The sequence below is a fragment of the Cornus florida genome, unplaced genomic scaffold (genome assembly GCF_030987335.1).
Source record: "Cornus florida cultivar Cherokee Brave unplaced genomic scaffold, ASM3098733v1 CherokeeBrave_3.0.0_Hap2_Chr11, whole genome shotgun sequence".
NCBI classification, from domain to species: domain Eukaryota; kingdom Viridiplantae; phylum Streptophyta; class Magnoliopsida; order Cornales; family Cornaceae; genus Cornus; species Cornus florida.
The window spans coordinates 23,762,917-23,784,183 of record NW_026775581.1 but is presented as its reverse complement, the minus strand read 5'-3'; the positions used below and the strand labels follow the sequence as shown (position 1 = coordinate 23,784,183).

General features: G+C 36.7%; 1 protein-coding gene across 1 annotated transcript; it reads left to right on the top strand.

Annotated features, from left to right (window-relative positions):
• The first annotated feature begins 3,297 nt into the window (after positions 1-3,297).
• LOC132280891 (HIPL1 protein-like) lies at positions 3,298-16,775 on the top strand. Its single transcript, XM_059782648.1, has 6 exons — positions 3,298-3,314; positions 3,405-3,478; positions 5,165-5,187; positions 14,405-15,182; positions 15,292-15,489; positions 16,627-16,775. The coding sequence occupies exons 1-6, from the start codon at positions 3,298-3,300 to the stop codon at positions 16,773-16,775; spliced, it is 1,239 nt and encodes a 412-aa protein (XP_059638631.1).
• The last annotated feature ends 4,492 nt before the right edge of the window (positions 16,776-21,267 follow it).

The window sequence follows — 21,267 nt, the reverse complement described above, 5'->3', positions numbered from 1 at the left end:
ACTATGTGAATACCTTATTTTAATTGTGAAGGCCGGGGATAAGTGTGCCAATTAATATTAAATTTTGCCATGTTTTTTTCTTATAAATATCAAATAAAAACATGTGAAATGTGTAGTTGCTACATACATTTAATACCAAATTTTTCGATAACACATTAATACCTAATGAAGCCAACTCACTTCAAAAAAATAATTATGGAAGATTTCAGATTCACTAGAATGCTTATTGAAGATAATAGAACAAAACCCTACAAATAACCCCTTAACCTGTGATAACCCAGATTTTTAGGATTTTAATTTGCATTTATTTCATGACTTGTAGTTGATTATTTAATTTTAATTAAAGACGGATATTTTGGGTAATTGATATTTTGTTTTTGGTATTTAATTTTAGTAGATTAATTAATTTATTTATTAAATTGTAGGTCTTGATTTGTTAAAAGGTTAAGTGGAAGTCCATTTGTATATATAACATATATATATTTAATGGAGGTTGGTGATAACTGTCAACTGAAATGGGAAAGGTAGAAAAATTGTGGTGATGATTTTAATTTGGTGGGTCTTGATTTTTGATGAAGTGGTGAAGGTTTACATTTGTGTATATGATGTACATTTATATATTTAATGTCTGTTGAATGATGTAGAAAAGAGGGAGCTGCTGAAGTGGAAGAAGAGTGAGAGTAATGGAAATGGCTTTTGTGGGTTCAACAAGGAGTTATGGTTTGATTTGATTTGATTATATATATATATATATATATATATGGGAGCTGCTGAAGTGGGAAGAAGAGTGAGAGTAATGGAAATGGCTTTTGTGGGTCTAACAAGGAGTTATGGTTTGATTTGATTTGATTATATATATATATATATAATTTGTTTGCTGAAGAGAGAAGGAATGGGTGGATGCCTTTAAAAAAAAAGAAAAAAGGGAAAAGCTGTAATGATTTCGTGAGTCCCATTTATTGCCAAAAGTCTTTGGCTTCACGTGAGCTGTTTGGGTGAATTGATTTGGTTATTGTATCTATGTTGTGTCTGTTGAAAAGAGATGGCAGGTGGGTCTGCCGAATTGATGGCATGAAGATAAGGAATGAGAAAAGAAGAAGAAAGCATGGGTGGCGGGTCCACTAATTGATTATGGTCTTTGATATTTTGTGTGTGTGGTGAACAATTGTTTTGTCGGTGGAATGTGTTTATATAAGGTGTGTTTAGTGCATTGGATTAGAGTATTAGAGATTAATAGAAAGAGAAATGTCGAGGGGGTGTACAAAAAGTGAAATACAGAGGGAGACGAGAGTTCGCAGAGAAGGAAAAAATAAAATAAAATAAAATAGAGGAATGAGAGAGGGAGACGAGAGTTCGCAGAGAAGGAAAAAATAAAATAAAATAAAATAGAGGAATGAGAGAGTGAGCTAAGAGCAAATATACAGAGAGAATTTTGAGGAGGTACTAAAAGGAGCTGAGTTTTTTTGCAGAGGAGGCCAGGAGCTTGAGCATTTTAGCATGCTTAATTTTAATTATCTTGATTATGTTTGTTGTGGTTATTTGTATTTAAAGTGATAAGTCTATGCTATGTGTTAATTGAATTAAAAGTATGATGATATTCTTTGTGGTGTAGAAGCATGCTTAGTGTGGATGTATTAAACGTCCAATGATTTTCAATTTCTATATAAAAAAAATGATGTGGCTATACTAATAAATATGTAGAATTTCTTTTAATTATGAAACCTTGATGTTGATGGAATTTTATCGTTGAATGGGTATTTGATGGCATGAAGCATTCATGCATTCCATTGAGAAAAAAAAATGGAAAAGTGTTTTTTTTTTTTTTTTTAAAGTAAAAGAAATTGTTTTGGGGGAAATTTTTTTTGAAAAGGGTTTGCGAAAAACCCGGGCGCCTAAGAGTTGCTTAGTGTTCGTGGCGTTAGTGCGACCTAGAAGGGATTAGGGAGATTGCCTTAGCGTGGTTGAGTTACCTGGCCCCAAATGACGCCATGGAATTGCCATGGGTTGGGGACAGTTATCCAAACCTCCTCTTGTGTTGCCATGGGTTGCCATAGGATGGGTTTCACTAACAGTTTGGAAATGATGACGAAAATGTTTTGGAAATAGGGAGCGACATTGCATCTCATTGCATAACATGGTTCATTACGACTTTGTTCATATTCATTGTTTGGATTCACGGGGTTACAAGAGGTGTGTCTTAGACACCACCTACTGGACAATTTGCTCATCCCTTTATTATTAACATGTTTTAGGATACGGGAAGGAAGTGGCGGACGACGCTCTTCTACAGGTCTTGAAGGGTTAATGGACTGTTTTGACCTACTCTGTAGTTATGATCTTATTTAATAATAATAATAATTATTATTATTATCTCTTTTTTTATAAACCCTGGAATGACACGTATAATATGTATTGACATAGGAATGGACGGTAGTGTCCTTAGTTGACATTGGGTTCAGGTAAGGACCTGGTTAGCGATTCGGACTCATGGGTTCGGGTCGTTACAAAATTGGTATCAAAGCGATGGTTTGAAAACCTTTAGGAAGACGGGTAGTGGCTTACCTAGATGGGGCATAAGGTTGACTTGCATTGATTGTGTACTTGTGTTTACGTGTTTATTGTTTTAAGAAGCATGTCTACTTGTTACTTGCTTATATGTTTACGGTTTTAAAAGGGCATGTTTATTTGCTAAGTGTCCATATACTTATGTATTTAATTGCTAAAATGTGTGTTATATGGCAATGACGATGAAATGTATAAATAATTGAAAACATGTAAATTGTGAAAGAAAAGAAAAATGACAATGATGAACAGGATGTTTATTTATTTATTTTTTTTCACATAATGATTTAATGGACTCGTTGTTTAAATTGATGGGATAGGACACGGTTGTGTCAAGGTATATGTTTCGGTTATTATATACATAAGTATGCATGTATAAAAGTATGTGGTCGAACATGGGATGGTTGTTAGTATAGTAGAGTACTTGTTGCGGCATAGCTAGTTGTGTGAGTTTTAACCTAAGTAGGCTAAGAGCTCGGTTGCTCCAGGGTTGTTTGGGTGTCGGTTCTTATTGAACGAATGGCGTAAGTCTTTAGCTCGTGGATCGAGCTATTCGGTACATGGTTGCTTCAGTTTTTCGTTATTTTTGGGGCGTAGTGCTTAGGGTACGACTTTCGAACAATTGCGTATGGCATGTCACGACGTCCAGGGTGAGACGTATGAGTTTCTTGTGTTAGCACGTGGGTTCTTGTGATCGTGGAGGTCAGCTTTGTGAGTGAGGTTTTTGAGGGAGAAATGTATGATCTTAAGAGGTTAGTGTTTGTGACTTGGGTTACGGTTTGGTGCGGATGTTCTTTTCGAACCAGTCATGGTAAATGTGTATTTCGAGTATTCTAGTACAGTATAAGGAAACGTGTTGGTCATGGTCGGTTGAGTGGTGATCCCCATTTCGGGAAACTACAGGAGTGTGTCGCAGGTAATCGACTCATGGAGAGTTGATTGCATGGCTTGGTTAGCTAGCGTGATTAAGTTCGCACAGTTATTGAGAGTCTTGAGGTGGTGTATAATGTATTATGTAGTCATCGGTATGTTTGGTGGTTGCGGATGAAGTGATAGATGGTAGGTACTATATTACCAAATGAACTGTGTTTTAGAAATGGTAAGCTGTGGACTAGAGTTAAACTTTACGTTGCGTATGGGGTATATGGAGGTAGTGCTTGTTGTTTAAGGATTCAAAGAGGTAAGCTGATGATTGGAATGATTGGGACGAGGGTGATCCCGTAGGTCTAGTTAGTAGCCCAATTTGACTTTTGTAGGGGTCAATAGTGTTCTGAGGAATAGTGAAGAGGAGAAGTAATGATGTTGAACCAATGGTGTGAAGTTATCTTATTTAGGCACGGAGATTGTCAGAATGGTATTGCCGTATGGAGATTCTTTTCTAGTGGCAAGTAGTGGCTGTCGTGGGAGGTATTGAGAGTAATGTTTATTCTTTTGTTATGATGATGTCATAGGAAGAATTGCTAGGTAGTGACTTGGTAATCTAATGTCATCGTATAGCATAGAGGTTGTCATTTGGAAGTGACGGGTTCCAGATGGAACGGGGAGTAGTGTCCGAAGGGTTATGATTGTTTCTAGTACGTGTTGGTGTGCCGTGAGATTTGATATTCTTGTCTGATGGTTGTATTTTGGGATATACCCTGGCATTCGCTGAATGGGTAATATGGATCTGACTTGTTTTGGTTAACATGGGTATCGTAATGTAGCTTATATGAGGTTCCGGTGTTGATAGTGTATGATGGTCCGTTAGTGGCGAGGTCGCCTAGATTTGTATTCGTGGTTCGGTACGGGTATCCAGCTGGTTCTTCTCCTTGTGTGTAAGGAGTTCAGTTCTTCTCATATGAGATTGGGTGTTCATGGTTGACCGATTAGTAAGCAGAGTGTGACAAGGTGTCAGGTGCATTCAGGTGCGAGTCGTTAGTCTCTTGTGAGAGTAAGGTTTATTACCCTTTTCGTTTATTCTGGTCCTGACAAGGACGTCGTTTGTCATTGGTTTTGTCCTCCATCTTGGAGTTGTGCGCATCCGCGAATGGGCGGACCCGTGTGTGGTTTGTTATATTGTTAGAGTTCACCAATAAAGGTTTGGTGGAATGGGTTGACTTACTCCCACAGAAAGAGGTGGAGTCTTTGGTTCTGAGAATGGTCTTGATTAGTGGTGTGTGAGGCACGAGTTATCTAATAGGGATTGTGTGTTTCCAGTGTCTGGTACTAGCGATGATGGCTAGGAGATATGTTGTGAACTGTGAGTTTGAAGATGATTAGGTGGTGTGAAGTGAGTTACACACTTGAATGTTTTTATAGGCATTTGATATGAGCAATGTCTTGAGAGCAAATGTCGATGTCGCCTTAAAATTACGCAACTAGAGAAGGTGAAAATAGGATTCTGTTTAGGAATAATGGGAAAGATTGACTTTGGTTTTGAGATCTCAGGCATGAGATAGTCGAATTGTGTGTTTTAACTGGGTCAGAACTGGATTGAATGATGTTATAGAGTTGTCTATCTAATATGGGTATTATGAGGAGATCGGAGAGCTCTTACGCTGGTTGATGATTGTGGTATTTGGTGTTGTGTTGTTTTTCATTTATTTTGGGTTGTGTGTTGAAGGCATGGTTGGGATTTTAGAGCAGGTATGTGATTGTATAGTCATTAAGGTTACGTAGAGTGATGGATTAATAGTGAGTGGATTCCGTGGTTGTATTGTGGACTCTGTGACATTGTATTTGAGGTTTGGATTTGAAGACAGGAACAATGTCTATGCTGAGACCTGATCGATGATGAGAATGGCCTGACCAACCATTTATTCTGAATCAGTCCCTCTCTAGCACGATGTCGGGTCTAAGGTCAATGATTGTTTCGTTTTGTCAGGGACAGCGAGAGCATGGTACTGTGCGTCATGTCGGTGAGACAGTGTAAGTTCAGATGGGTTGTCTCGGGTGATGAGGTGTGTTAGGTAGGACCATGTGTTCGATAAAGGGTTTGCGGTACGATAATTGATTATTAAAATTCTTGTTACGGTTTTTCCTACTGGGACTTTCCGTCTCACCACCCTCCGGTTTCATGTACCAAAGATGAATGTGGACTGCTAGTTTTGGGCTTAGGTGGAAGAGTTGGCGTTATGAGATTTAATTTATTTATTTGGAGAATTTTATATATATTTGAGGAAATTGATTTTGTGTAAAGAGGACATCTTTTTATTATTATTATTATTATTATTATTTTTATGATAATGGGAGTATAGTGAAATATTTGTGTTTGAACGAATTGAGAATTTTATTAGCCTGTACCGAGCCAAAAATGTGAGTGTAGTGATGATGTAGACGGGTGTGAGTGGGCGAGTGTGTAGTACTGGTTAGCTACCACTCGTAGCCGAGTGTGCGTGGGCGGATGGCGTTCATTGGCAGCTATTGGGATGGTTGGTTAGTGTGATTAGGCAAGTAGTTCGGGTTTGTTATTGTTTGTCTTTTTTAGTGGGCGGGTGACGCATTGACTAGCTATCACAATAGTTACGGAGTGTGTGGGCGGGTGACTAGCACTGACAACTACCACAACGTCCTACATATTACGGTTTCTCACATTGCTCGGGGTAAGGATTTATGGATTTTGTTTTGTGGTTATTGGTATTTTCGAGTATATGAAAACTGTTGGATTCGAATTTCGAGGACGAAATTCTTTTTAAGTGGTGGAGAATGTGACAACCTAGATTTTTAGGATTTTAATTTACATTTATTTCATGACTTGTAGTTGATTATTTAATTTTAATTAAAGACGGAGATTTTGGGTAATTGATATTTTGTTTTTGGTATTTAATTTTAGTAGATTAATTAATTAATTTATTAAATTGTAGGTCTTGATTTGTTAAAAGGTCAAGTGGAAGTCCATTTGTATATATAACATATATATATTTAATGGAGGATGGTGATAACTGTCAACCGAAATGGGAAAGGTACAAAAATTGTGATGATGATTTTAATTTGGTGGGTTTTGATTTTTGATGAAGTGGTGAAGGTTTACATTTGTATATATGATGCACATTTATATATTTAATGTCTGTTGAATGATGTAGAAAAGAGGGAGCTGCAAAAGTGGGAAGAAGAGTGAGAGTAATGGAAATGGCTTTTGCGGGTCCCACAATGAGTTATGGTTTGATTTGATTTGATTATATGCATATATATAATTTGTCTGCTGAAAAGAGAAGGAATGGGTGGATGCGTTAAAAAAAAAAAAAAGGAAAAAGTTATAATGATTTCGTGGGTCCCATTTGTTGCCAAAAGTCTTTGGCTTCACGTGGGATGTTTGGGTGAATTGATTTGGTTATTGTATCTATGTTGTGTCTGTTGAAAAGAGATGGCAGGTGGGCCTGCCGAATTGATGGCGTGAAGATAAGGAATGAGAAAAGAAGAAGAAAGCATGGGTGACGGGTACACTAATTGATTATGGTCTTTGATATTTTGTGTGTGTGGTGAACAATTGTTATGTCAGTCGAATGTGTTTATATAAGGTGTGTTTAGCGCACTGGATTAGAGTATTAGAGATGAATAAAAAGAGAAATGTTGAGGAGGTGTACATAAATAACAAATGAAAGAATCATAATTTACAATAATAGATAATAAATGAAAGAATCATAATTTCAGTTTTAAATCTACAATGTTTAGTTCTAAACAAAAATTTCACTGTATTTTGAACAGTAAATGAACAATACTATTAAATGCATAATATTAATAAAGCCTTACCAACTATCAAGCGTGCAAAACTATAAATACCAGCTCAAATCCATTGTAGATTTCTTTCTTATAGATGAAGTGAAGAATCTTATTGAAGAAATCACCAATTTCTAGAAGGAAATCACTACAATCTAGGTTTTGATTCAAAAAAGGAAATAAGAAAGTAAAAATAGAGGAGGAGGGAGGAATTAGAGTGTGACGGCCCTGATTTTTAGGCTAGCGTGTCTTGTGATGAACCGAACGTAGATCCGATAACGAATCCAGAATGTGGAAGCAAAAAACAACACAACGGTCTCCCAAGGCACAATACACCTTTAATACACTTTGATGACCTTCCATGAAGTCGTAGAACTCAATGAGAACTGACGTGGAAGTAAAAGATCGAAAATATGACAAATAAGCCCCTAGGGACAAAATAGTTATTTTACATGGAAACGATGTCCCTAGAATGTATATTATTCCCGAGACACATCCATGACTTCCCATGAAGTCACAGAACTTAAAAGAAAGTAGCGGAAGCAAATTACAAGAAAACAGGACAAAAATAGCCCTAAGGGCAAAATAATCATTTCTGAAAAATATAAAATCGGGTGCTACCGAGTACACCACTGGGAATACATCGAAAAATTAATCAAGTTAGACTCAAGAATCACTTGATTTGGAATCCGGATGGAAGAGAAAAGTCAACAAAGTTTTGACGTCACTGCGGCCGTGAATAGTAACCTAGGCAAAATGCTAAAATTCGTGTGCCGTTTTGAGGCACTAAACGACGTTTTCTGGAAAAATACGAAGAAGAAACCCCCTTCAAAATAATTTTTCCAAGCTGACCATGTCAAAAGAAAATTTTATTTTTGATATGAAATCCCCAAAATGCCCTTACAACAGACTTTTTCAAATAGTGCAGATACGCACAGGAAATCAGATTTGACGCGGGATTTTCGGGTCCAAGATGACATTTTATGGAAAAATACGAAGAAGAAATCCCCTCTAAAATCGAGTTTTCTACCCGATTTTTTAAAAGGAAACAAAAAAAACACACTAAAAAATCCCCAAAATGCCCCTAGATCAGAACTGGACAAGAGGGCGAAAGTTGGTACAGTAACTGTCCTGATCCGAGAGCATAAACGGGCTATCAAACGAATTTTTCTAGAAAAACACGAAAAAAAAAACCCCTCCCGAAATTAAATTTTCTACCCAAAAAAATGAGAGAAAATAAAAAAAAAACTCACTATAAAATGCTCAAAATGCCCCTCCATGAAATCAGGTCATGGGGGTTAAAAAGCTGCAAAAATATAAATTGAAAGCTAAACTTTGCGAGGGACTTACGGTACCAAGATGACATTTTCTGGAAAAACACAAAGAAGAAACCTCCCCTAAAATCACATTTTCTAAGTGACCATGTGAAGACCAGAATTCATTTCTCGAAGGAAAATCCCAAAATGTCCTAAAATCAGATTGTGCAAAAAATATCAAAAGTAAATTCATAGGAGGCTCAAATCACCAAGGATGAGGTTTTTCTTGAAAATGATCATGCACGCAAGCGTAACTTACCCATTAGGACGTGATACAATGGTCCACGGCTTAAAAATATCGCCGATGCAAAATTCGACCCCCCCGGCAAAAAATGCAAAAATGAACTAGAAATGGAGAATTTGAAAACTAAAATTAACAAATGATTTCAAATTGCCATTTGGCCCTTGGCCACACTTCATGCATATTAAGTAGGTCCTAATGAATGTGCTCGTGCACACTTTGCATCATCCGATTTGGAAATGAATCCTTAAAGGCTCGAATTTTACTATTTTAGCTCAAAATGCAAAGTATGAAATTAAAATGCAAAAATGAAAACAAAATAGTGATTGACCCTTGGCCACACCTCATACATATTAAATAAATGCTAGATAATGAATTTCATACCCGATGCACACTCCGGTGCAAAAATGTCATGCTAAAACCCTAATTTCTTATATATTCTCATTAAAGGCAAGATTTCAACATTTATGAATATACATGAACTTCAAATATGGTTTGGCCTTTGGCCTCATATCATATACATAAAATGAGAATAAAAAAGTATGCTTAGGCATACATTACAAGTTTAGAATCAAATATACACATTTGACAAATAAGGCTACAAATGGCTTTTCAAGCCAACTTTCACAAAATGGAACCTTCAAGTCCACAAATCGTCCAAGCATAACAAGAATCTTGATTCCTGTACCTGAAAAATGTCCCCACTACGTGGGTGAATAACATAAAACTACTCATAGGAAATGAGCATGCATCGACTTAACGTTTTATAAAGTTATTACATTAACTTAAAACAATTCAAAATGGTCATGCCACCTAACGTCTATGTCAAAGGTGAGACTCAGGTTGCATCCTAAGCTACCTTGAAACATTTCTAGCATAAATCACATCATTCATGCAATTCAAACAACATAGAAGCATGCTATACAAAGTAACAAGATATAGATCCTCAAAACCATTGACTTGAAATCTAAAATGTGAAAATAACTAAAGTGGGTTATGCCACTTAACGTCTATATTCCAAATGAATCTATAGGATCATTCTAAAGTTGCATTTGAACAATATAGCATAGATGTACTTAACAACATCAAAAACCTGCAATGATTCATTAGAAATCATAATGCCTGAATGTACTTAACAACATCAAAACCTGCAATGATTCATTAGAAATCATAATGCCTGAATGTACTTATTAACATTAAATCGCCGATAACTAAAACCACAAGTCACAATTAAACATTGGTTGCCAACTTGGAATTGAATGCGAAATCAAGTAGTGTAAGACTTGGACATCAAATCCTGGATAAACCCAAGACCTATAGTCCGGGCATTAACCTACTGGGAATACCACCCTAAGTGCGCACTATAAATGGGGATAACTCATACCTCCCGCACTAGAGCCAAACTCTAGCCATGTCTCTATAACAATGTCCCAAGCGACTCCAAAATAAATAAGTTAACAACTTATATACGAAATATATATAAAGCACGAAACTACATTCTATGCACAAGTAAGTTGTAACCACACAGCTCATGCTCTAAATCCACAACTACTATAGGATGACAAATGTCGAATCTTCAGAGTGCGATTTGTTACGCGTTATAATAAAATCACATGTCGAATCTTCAGTGTGCGATTCGTTACACGCTATAACAATATAATTTAATATTGAAAATATAAACTGAAGAATCCAATATTAGTCTAAAATCATACTTTAAACATATTACCAACGTCAAACTCATGATTAAATCAATAATGCAATAGAAATGGAAATTAATCAAATAAACCAATTAATTTATTTAGATTTCAAATTTCAATCAAATGATTCCTAATTAACACATGTTAAACAACATAACATGGTCATTTCATATATCCATTCAAAAACTTAATTAGGCCATGAAATAATAAGGTATAATTTAATTAAATCATGATAATTAAATCTCTAACTTCTAAAACAACGCCAAATGGTCCCAAATTAATATATGCTAGTGTACAAGTCATGCTTATCACAAATATCAAGTTAAAAACTCAATTAAGCCAATGGAACCATTGAATAGATTTTAATTAATTCTTTTAATTAAAATCTCTAGATTTTCATACTCATCCAAATGCTCTCAAATTAAAGTATGTTAAAGAGCATGCCAAGACTTAATTTAAAAGCATATCACAAGTTATTTCCATGCAAGGTACGGCCATGAGAATTAAACTTTCACCAAAGAAAATTGTTAAATAAAAGTTGTAATACTTTATCAAATACTCCAATTTTAATATATGTTAATAAGCATACCAAAGCCTAATTTACTAGCATGCCACAATTTAATTCTAAGTTAAATATCATCACGTGAATTAAATCTTAAACATAGAAATTAATTAAATCAAATTTTAGATTATGAACAAAAGTATGCATACAAGTTGTATAAGCATCAATGGCATGCAAGATAACAAAAATATAAACCTATAACATCCCTTACCTCAATTTGAGATGAAAATCTCAAATCCCTACCAAAAGAAAAGTGCTCTGAATCCAACGATACTTCGGGGTTTTATCGGGGACAACACGATGAACAAGAATCCCAAGGAAGCCCCATGAAAATCACAACTTGACTTCAAACCCGAACGCACAAAATGGTCAGAAATGAGTTCTAATAAGGGGGAAAGGTAGAGCACGACGAGGCCTACGATAAAAGGCGGGAGACTTTTTACAAAGGCATGCAAGTGGAGAAGAAGAAAGAAAGGTAGCTGCCCCTTGGGTAGTCATGGATGCCGGCCATGAAGTGGAGAAGAAGGCTAAAAAGTTAACTTTTTAAATTAGGGCAACCTATTTATAGAAATCTCAAAAAGTGCCCCGAAAGGGCCCCACCGGGTCCGGAAAAGTAGAATTTGAACAGACGCGCTCAAACGGCAAAACTCCGTGAACAAAAAAGAACCAAAATGAGAAAATATGAATAATAGAAGAAATAGCGTCGAAAACTGAGTTATGAACAGAGAGATATGCTCTGAATAAGTTCGGCGGCAACTGGGGCCAAAAACCTTGAAACCGGAGAAAAACGACCAGAAGGGAATTCTAAGAGTAGGCGACTCGACGAAAAGTGAAAATGAATCCCGTACGAGGATCCAGGCTCAAAACAAGGCATTTAGCAGTAACTTCCATTAATTGCATAATGGCCCCTCCAAAAAGTGGAAGCTGCACTAATGGCCTAGAATGAAAATATCTCCCAAAAATATTTTCTTAAAAACCCCTGAAATAAAATATCTTCAAAAGATATTTACGAAAAACACCCCAAGAAAAGAAATTTTTTTTGAAAAATTATGCATCCATGCCCCTATGGATACCGAGAGTAACCAGAGTACTTTACTGCAAAAGTAAAGATACGTATTTCATGGAAACCACTTAGAATGAAGATACGTGAAGTCAAAAACCAACTCCGAACACAAAAAGTGAGATTATGCCAACAAAGTGACAAACAGGGAAAAGACAAAATAGGAAAAATGACGAAAAGTGAATAGTGTCGAAAAACGAAAAATGTGGGAATGACTCGGTTCTCAAAGGAAGTTGTCAATCCAAAGAAAAGAGTCTCAGAAACCATTTCCAAACACTCGAGACGACACTAAGTGATGAGAAACCAAACACCGAAAGGAAAAGACAACGGAAAAAATTTATCCGTAAAATTTGAGGAAAAAGGAAAGGAAGAAAATGACCGGGTCATTACATAGAGTTTTGAATAAAAAAAGGAATTTAAAAGCAATATGTTTTTTATGGAATCACAAGGAAAGGAGAGACGAATTAGGGTTTGGATTAAATAAGTTAAAAAGAAATAATGGAACAAAAAGAAAATGAATGGAGAGAAATCATAAAACCAAAAGGGAAGAAGGGAAAGATGAAGGTGAAGAAGTGGCGTCAATTTATTTGTTTTCAACTTTTTTTCAACCTTTTTTTTTTTTTTTGTTTTTTTTTTGGTGTATAGTTGGCAAGTTAGCATTAACTTTACTGTTCTGTTAGTTGACACTCTTTTCCTTTTCATTCTTTTGTTACTTCCTAGTCATTCTTCATCATTTCCCTTCTGTGCTAACTCAAGTGAGTTTCTATATCTCTGTATGTGTTTGGTTCATTTCAATTTATGTTAATGGATTTATTTTATTTTTTGAAATGTTGGAAATGAAATTGATGTGGACTGAACCCCTCTTCAAATTAGCACTTCTATCATTAGAAATTTAATTGGTTTCTTCATACAACCATTTGAATAGAAAATAGAAGTGAACCCTTTTTGCAATTTGTCTTTTAAACACCAATGTAAAATGATTGGTGGTGTTGACACTCTCTTCCTTTTCATTCTCTTGTTCCTTGTCATTGTTCATCATTTCCCTTGTGCACTAACTCAAGTGAGTGTCTATCTCTTTGTGTATGTTTGGTTCATTTCAATTTATGTTAAAGGATTATTATTATTTTTTTTAAAAATTGTTTATGTTAATGGTTGTCTGTGTACTCTAATTGGTATTATGCTTTTGATGAAAATAGGGGCACCCTTTAAGCTAAATACACCTCTCAAGTTTTGTTTTGACTACAATAGTAGTGTATGCTGTGACTCCACTGATGATTTGCGGTTACAAAGGCGGTTCCGGGGAATGAACATTTCTAATCCCCAATGCGCTTTTCTTATGAAATCAATCCTGTGTGCAGTAAGCCTCCTCAACCCATTTTTTTTTTTAAATTAAGTTGCTAAGTCTCTAAAATTTCACCAGGACTATCAATAATGAGGCATAAATGTAAAATTTTGAACTAACAGTGCAAACACTTCCACATGTTTGTTGCACTCATGATACATAGCGAACAACGTTAACTATATGGTTGTTACTTGCCATGATTTTGGTTTTGAAATGGTTGGCGTTAGGAACATTTACACTGAAAATTTATTCGATTAGAGATAGGCCTAACCTTGGCATAATTTTATATAAAGTGCTCTCAAATTCGAATCCACAATTTCATGTTTGTTAGTTTGAGTATTTTACCAATGTGTCAAGCAATGACCCCTATTTAAACTATTATTGATACTAGGAACTAAAACAGAAGCTATCCTTTGTCCTCACTGCTCTTTGCTAATTGAACATACTCATTTATTTGTAGTTTTGAAAGGCATATCTGATTTAATATCTGAACAACATTTGAACAAATTTTAGGGATTTTGATCAATTGAAATAAACCAAATTTAAAACTTTGAGATTAGTCATATAAAACTGATTATCAATATGAATTACAAATGTGATTGAGTAACCTTTGAAATAGTCAATGATACATTATTCAAGTTTGAAATTCAGATGAACTTTTCAAAAGAGGTAAATGGAAGCTTGAAAGCTGTGCATCTAGCATGCATTTTTTTTTTTCCCTTTTCATTTATATTTTTTTGGGGTGGGGGAAGATGCATAAATGCTTTAGGTATGATTTTGAATATTCAATTACTAAATTTCAAAACTAAGAATCTAATACAAGTTTCAAGTTATTCTGATGCAGACATGAATGTGAAGCCACGACAGTTATATTCAATGTTCGGACTTATTTTATGTTATTTTAATCTGCGTGTATCCATGCCTTGCAGCTATGTGATCAATTTTCTGCTCAGTTATTTAGAATTGACTTAGGTCTTAGGAATGCTCCTGCTTTATGCAACTCCACTAATTCAGTGGAACTACTTCAGTCGAAGGGTGGAGCTTCAACTGACTTTTGCATGAAGGTATGGGACATATGTGGAAACATACCCATCCTGAATTCCCTATTTGTTCCATCGCTACGAAGAAGAGCTGGCATATCATTTGATTCTTCACCTTCTAAACTGTTGAATTTGTGGCAATCAAAGAGGGGCTTTTGTGAAGCATTTGGCGTGCCTTTAGATGATGGAGTAGTATGCTTCGATGGTGAAACTATTTTATTTAGCAATGCAGAAGATCCTCAACCTCCACAGGGTCTGTGCCTTGAGAAAATTGGAAATGGATCTTATATTAATATGGTTCCACATCCTGATGGCTCAAGCCAAGTCTTCTTGAATAACCAACAAGGTAAAATATGGTTAGCCACTATTCCTCGGGAGGGGTCCAAAGACGTTTTGGGAGTTCATGAATCCAACTCCTTTATGGATATAACTGAGCAAGTGCTTTTTCAAACTGAATTTGGGGTGATAGGAATGACATTTCACCCAAAATTTACAAATAACGGTCGATTCTTTGTCTCGTTTAACTGTGATAAAATCCAACATCCAGGATGTTCATGTAGATGCTCATGCAATACAGATATAAATTGTGATCCTACGAAGCTTGGTGCTGATAACGGGATTGAGCCATACCAGTACCATACTGTTATCGCAGAGTTTTATGCCAATGGTACTGCATCATGCTTTATTTGGTACACATCCATTCTAATCTCAAAAAAAGTTTGAAGATACTTAGAGCAAATATTTCTTATGGATTTTAATCTCAATCTATTTTATAGGAAAAAGTGTTAATCCATCAGAAGTGAGGAGGATATTCATGATGGGGCTTCCATATCGAGGAGCTCTTTTTGGAAGTGATGGGTATTTGTATTTTATGATGGGAGATGGTTCACGTGGAGATGATCCTTACAATTTTTCACAAAACAAGAAATCCTTGCTTCGAAAGATTTTAAGATTTGACATAGATAACATACCAAGTAAGTATTCATTTGTCTGTAACAGTTTAATTTGTAGTTCTGTTTGTTTTTATAACTACTAATACCCTAATACACCTCTCTCTCCTAATATGGTTTCTTATTTTGGGGGCTTGTGCCTTTTATCCCTCCGAACACCCTGCATTTATAGAATGAAATAAACACCAGGTGATGGCCTTAACTTAGAGTGTCAATGTATTGGTACACGCACAAGTTTGATCATGTCCAGAAGCTTGCAATAGAAGAGGGACAAAGTGTAACATTAATCAATTCTATAATAATGTACTGAAGTTTGCTATCCTATGTTTTGAAAAAATCTAAGCAATTGATGGGCTCCGGTAACAATTGTTAGATTGTGGGACCATTATGCAAGGTTCTAATTCATTTGAGTATGCCCTATATAGATCTAGATAGGGAGGGGATGAATAGATCCTGTCCAATTTGGATTATCAATAATTGATTCTTAGGTTCTAATAATTATATATTTGAAATAGGATATGAATCAATTAATTATAAAGAACAAAAATAAATAAATTATGCAATTACACAAGAACACATAATTTTTTTATGAAAAAGACCAACGGAGAAAAACCGTAGGACTTAGTCCAGGATAATCAAATCCACTATGAGAAAGAGATATTATAGTTAGGTTACCGGTTTACTGCACCCTAGAAAACTCTTAGTTACCTCTTGACACAGAATTATCCACCAAACTCTCCATTCGAGTCTCCAAACACATTATTCACTCATCAACAGATCCGTTCCTTACGTGATACAATTCTCCACTAAATTGTTTTCCAATTGTGTATTCGTTGTGTAGAGACACTTCGGTGTTGATGACGACGTAAACTATACAAGATGATCATAAACACACTGAATAATATCTCACCATCTAATGCAGAAAAGTAACTTGGTAAAATTGGCGTACTCAATATGAGAGTCTGACTATCATTATATATAAGAGGAAAATTACAAATATAGAAAGGAGAATAAAATCAAATCAGAATAAAGAGAATAAAATCAAATCAGAATAAAAATAAAATCTCTAAACATTAGCCTATATTGAAGACCCAATAAATCTGCCACAATCATTGAGTCAACTTATAGATATGATTTCTAACACTCCCCCTCAAGCTGAAGCAAATATGTTGACTAAGCCCAGCTTGACTATGGAAGACTGGAGAAGAGAAGGCCGAACAGACTTTGTGAGCACATCTGTAGTCTGTTCTGAAGAGGGAACAAAAATAGGGTTAATGATACCTAAGCGAACCTTCTCTCGAATAAAGTGAATGTTTACCTCATTATGTTTCGACCATTCATGTAAAACAGAATCGGAAGTAAGCATAATGACTGATTTATTGTCATAAAACAGCCTTAACGAACCTTTCTCTACATGACCTAACTCTCCCAAAATTGATTGAAACCAAAGGAGCTCATAAGTACCTTGAGCCATAGCTCGGTATTAAGCTTCAGCAGAGGGTCTAGAGACAACAGCTTACTTCTTACTCTTCTATGATATGAGATGATTACCATAGAAAGTACAGAAGTTAGAGGTAGAATGTCTATCTGTCTTATATCCAGCATAGTCTGCATCAATAAAGCATGAGAGTCCAGACTGATTTCTTGAGGCATAAAACAGACCAAGACCAGGCACGACTTAAGATACCTCAAAATATGGTAGACTGCATCCATATGAGCTGAGCGAGGGGCATGCATGAATTGACTGACCACATTAACAACAAATGTCAAATCGGGCCTTGTGTTAGTCAAGTATATAAGACGATTTACTAAACTTTGATACACGGATGGATCTGGAAGTAATTCCCCTGACTTAATAGAGAGTTTGAGATTGGGATCCATAGGAGTGGAAGCGGGTCGACACCCAAGCATGCCAGTATCTTGAAGAAGATCCAAAACATATTTCCTTTGAGATAAAGAAATTCCATGATGGGATCTAGCAACCTCAATTCCAAGAAAATATCGAAGAGGACCTAAGTCCTTCACATCAAAGGACTTTTGAAGATGAAGTTTCGCCTGAACAATCCTTGAAGCATCATCACCTGTGATAATGATATCATCCACATATACCAATAACATAATGCAACGACCATTAGAGCGACGTCGAATAAAGTAAGTATGGTCTGAGTGGTAGCGCACAAAACCCATGGATAGAACAACATCGTTGAAATGACTAAACCAAGCTCTAGGAGATTGCTTCAGACCATAAAGAGACTTTCGCAGCCTACCGACTTTCCCAGCATACTCCCCCTCAGCCCAAAATCCAGGGGGTGGATCCATATATATAGTCTTAAGTAAGTCTCCATTGAGAAATGCATTCTTGACATCTAATTGGTGTAGAGGCCAAGAATGGGCAGCAGATAAGGAGATAAGCAGTCGCACAAATGTCAACTTTGCCACAGGAGCAAAGGTAGTATTAAAGTCTTTGTTCGGAATCTAAGTAAAGCCTTTTGCCACCAACCGAACCTTATACCGATCAATAGAACCATCGGCTAAGTACTTCACATTAAAGACCCATTTGCAGCCAACCTTTTTCTCCCCAGCAGGTAAAGCAACAAGTTCCCATGTATTATTACATTGTAAAACATCCATTTTTGTTGTCATGGCAGACACCCAATTGGGATCCTGGAGGGCCTCTGACACGGATCGAGGAATAAAAATGGTCCTAATCTTGCCCAGGAAGGATTTATATGCACCTGAAATACCATCATAGGAGACATATTGGGAAATAGGGTGGTTAGTGCTACTAGAAAAACCATACCAATTAGGAGGGTGACGATCACGGGTAGGATAACGGGAGGTATACTCCAGAATGGTAGGAGCCATAGGAGAAGGAGAGTTACCTGGACCTGGTTTTGAAGATGATTTTGGCAGGGGAGGTTGAGTGCGATGGTGACGAGAGTAGACCTGCAAAAGTGGAGGGGAACCCTGCATGGATGGAGAAGGAGATTCCAGGACAGTGTGATTTTCAAAGAGAGGAACAGGACGGACAATAGGAGAAATCTCATTCTCCAGATCACAAGAGAGAGAATCCTGTACCACAGAATTAATACTATAAAAAGGAACAGTTTCATGAAATGTCACATCAAGAGAATGATACATATGTTTGGCCACATGATCATAACAACGATAGCCCTTTGACATAGCAAAATACCCCAAGAAAATACACCTAATAGATTTATCATCAAGTTTATGACGAGAAGGAGTACGGTTATGAACAAAATAAGTACAACTGAAAACACGAGGCAGAAGGTGAAATAATGTATAATCTGGTTGAAGAATCTGAAGTGGGGCTTTACCACCCAAAACTCAACTGGGAGTACGATTAATCAGAAAAGCAGTTGCAAGAACAGCCATGTGCCAATAGAATTTAGGCACATGCATACCACTCAGAAGACATCGGACTACAGACATAAGATGACACGTTTAGCCACGCCATTTTGCTCAGGAGTGTAGGGGCAAGTGAGTTGATGTAAAATCCCCTTTTTATTAAGTTCAGTCCGGAACTCATTCGAAACATATTCTCGTCCATTATCAAAATGAATATTATGGACAATAGTGTTATACTGGGTTTTGATCATTTAAAGAAACTGGGTAAATAAAAGGAACACTTCAGATTTCTTTTTCAATAAATAAACCCAAGTACAACGAGAATAATCGTCAATAAATGTCACATAATATCGATGCCCAGAGAAAGCAGTAACTGGGGAAGGGCTCCAGACATTAGAATGAATAAGATCAACCATACTAGGAGCACGACTCATATGAGAAATATAGCTAGTTCTAGTATGTTTAGAAAGCTCACAAACTTCATATTGAAACTTATGGTCCTTACATGCTTTATTTAACGAAGGAAACAATAGACATAGATACTGAAAGTTTACATGCCTCAAACGTGCATGCCACATACTAAAAGTGCGAAAAGAAACATCATAAACACTAGAAGTAGGTAGGACAGAAGCTTAAAGACTCGTTCCTGGTGGTTCCCCAAAGTAGTAAAGCCCATCACGCTCATAACTCTTGCTAAAAATCCTCTTCGAACAAAGGTCCTGCAACAAACAGTGAGCTATAAGAATATAACTGCACATTGGAGGTTTTTTGCAAGCCGACTAACAGATAAAAGGTTAAAAGCTAATTTAGGTACATGAAGGACAGATGAAAGAGTAATTTAAGGAGATAGACAAACATCACCCTTACTATGAATGTAAGATGTACAGCCATCCGCAAGATACACAGATTGGGTAACAGGTATGACATTAGAAGAAAAAACTGATAACTCACCAGTCATGTGATCATTGGCCCCAGAATCCAGAACCCAAGTGGGCTGCTTGGCTTTAACATTAAATGCAGTAGGAGTACCTGTAGTAATAGTGGCAGTGGGAGCAATTAAAGGAGAACCAACTTTAGAAGCAAGGGAGCCAAGCTGGTCCTGGATCTGCCCAATCTGAGACTGAAGCTGGCTCAGTCCAGGAAATACAGTAGATCCACCAGTAGTAATAGGAGTTTCTGCAACAGCCGCAGTACGAGAAGAACCAGTTCCAGATAAACGGTTTCTAGAAAATTTTTGCTTCAGTTCAGGATGAAGTTTGAAGCAACGAGCCTTAACATGTCCAATCCCTCCACAATGGTGACAAATAATCTGACCTCCAGAAGCTTGTGATCTAACGTTGGCTGCAAAAGCCATTCTACCCCTAGTAGGCTCAGACACTGGTAGAGGAACAAGTGAGGGCTGAATTAAACGGTGCCACCGTGCTTCACCATCAACAGTAGCAAAGGCTTCCAACAAAGATGGCATTGGTGATGCATTCAAGATCTGAGACTTTAGTGGTTCAAATTCTGGGCGTAATCCCATCAAAAATTGATAGGTATGCTGACGATTAAGATGTTTAACAAGAAGAGAGGCTGCCTCGGAAGGAAATTCACTGAGAGGCTTATATTGAGCTAGTTCCTCCCAGTGAGATCTCAAATACCCAAAATAATCAACTACAGACAAATTCAGGCCTTTCTGCGAGGCCTTAGCAATATCTTGGTATAATTCAAAAATACGAGCATTATTCCTAGAATGAGCATATATTTGATTCAAAGCAGTCCACAAGTCATTAACAGAGTCATAAAACATGAATGTATTATAAATGCGTTCCTCCATAGAATTAAACATCAATCCTAAAATGGTGCAATTGTCCATATCCCATTGAGCATATTTAGGGTCTGTAATATCTAACATCTTTTTAGTACCCAAAATCCACCCTGATTTGCCTTTTCCACTAACATAAAGGCGGAGGGAATGAGCTCAGGATGCAAAATTACGGCCACTCAACAACACACTAGTAACTCGTTAAGCCGGTGTGTGTTGCGCTGAAAAGAGAGTTTCTTTATTATTACTTGATTCAGCTATAATATTAAATAGAATAATTCAACAGATTACCAATAATTTCAAATAAAGGAGGAATAAACCTGATTTTGATCAAATCAAAAGCCGAAGACACGGCGGTCTGATCCGAAAATGCTGCCGAATATCCCGGCAGCTCCAAAAAATTACAAACATGTCTTCTGACCCTTAGTGCATGAAAAAGACTAAGGGAATACCCCTACAGGGGTCGAACCTATAGGAGATTGGCTCCCCCTAGGACTGTCGCAACAGCGGCCGAAAAAAGAGAGAGGGCCTGTGAAGAAAAGGAAAAAAGAAATAAGGAAGGGGCTGTGACGAGATAGAGAGAGATTAAAAGAGGCGGTGAAAGAGAGAGAGAGGGGGGAGGCGTAGGT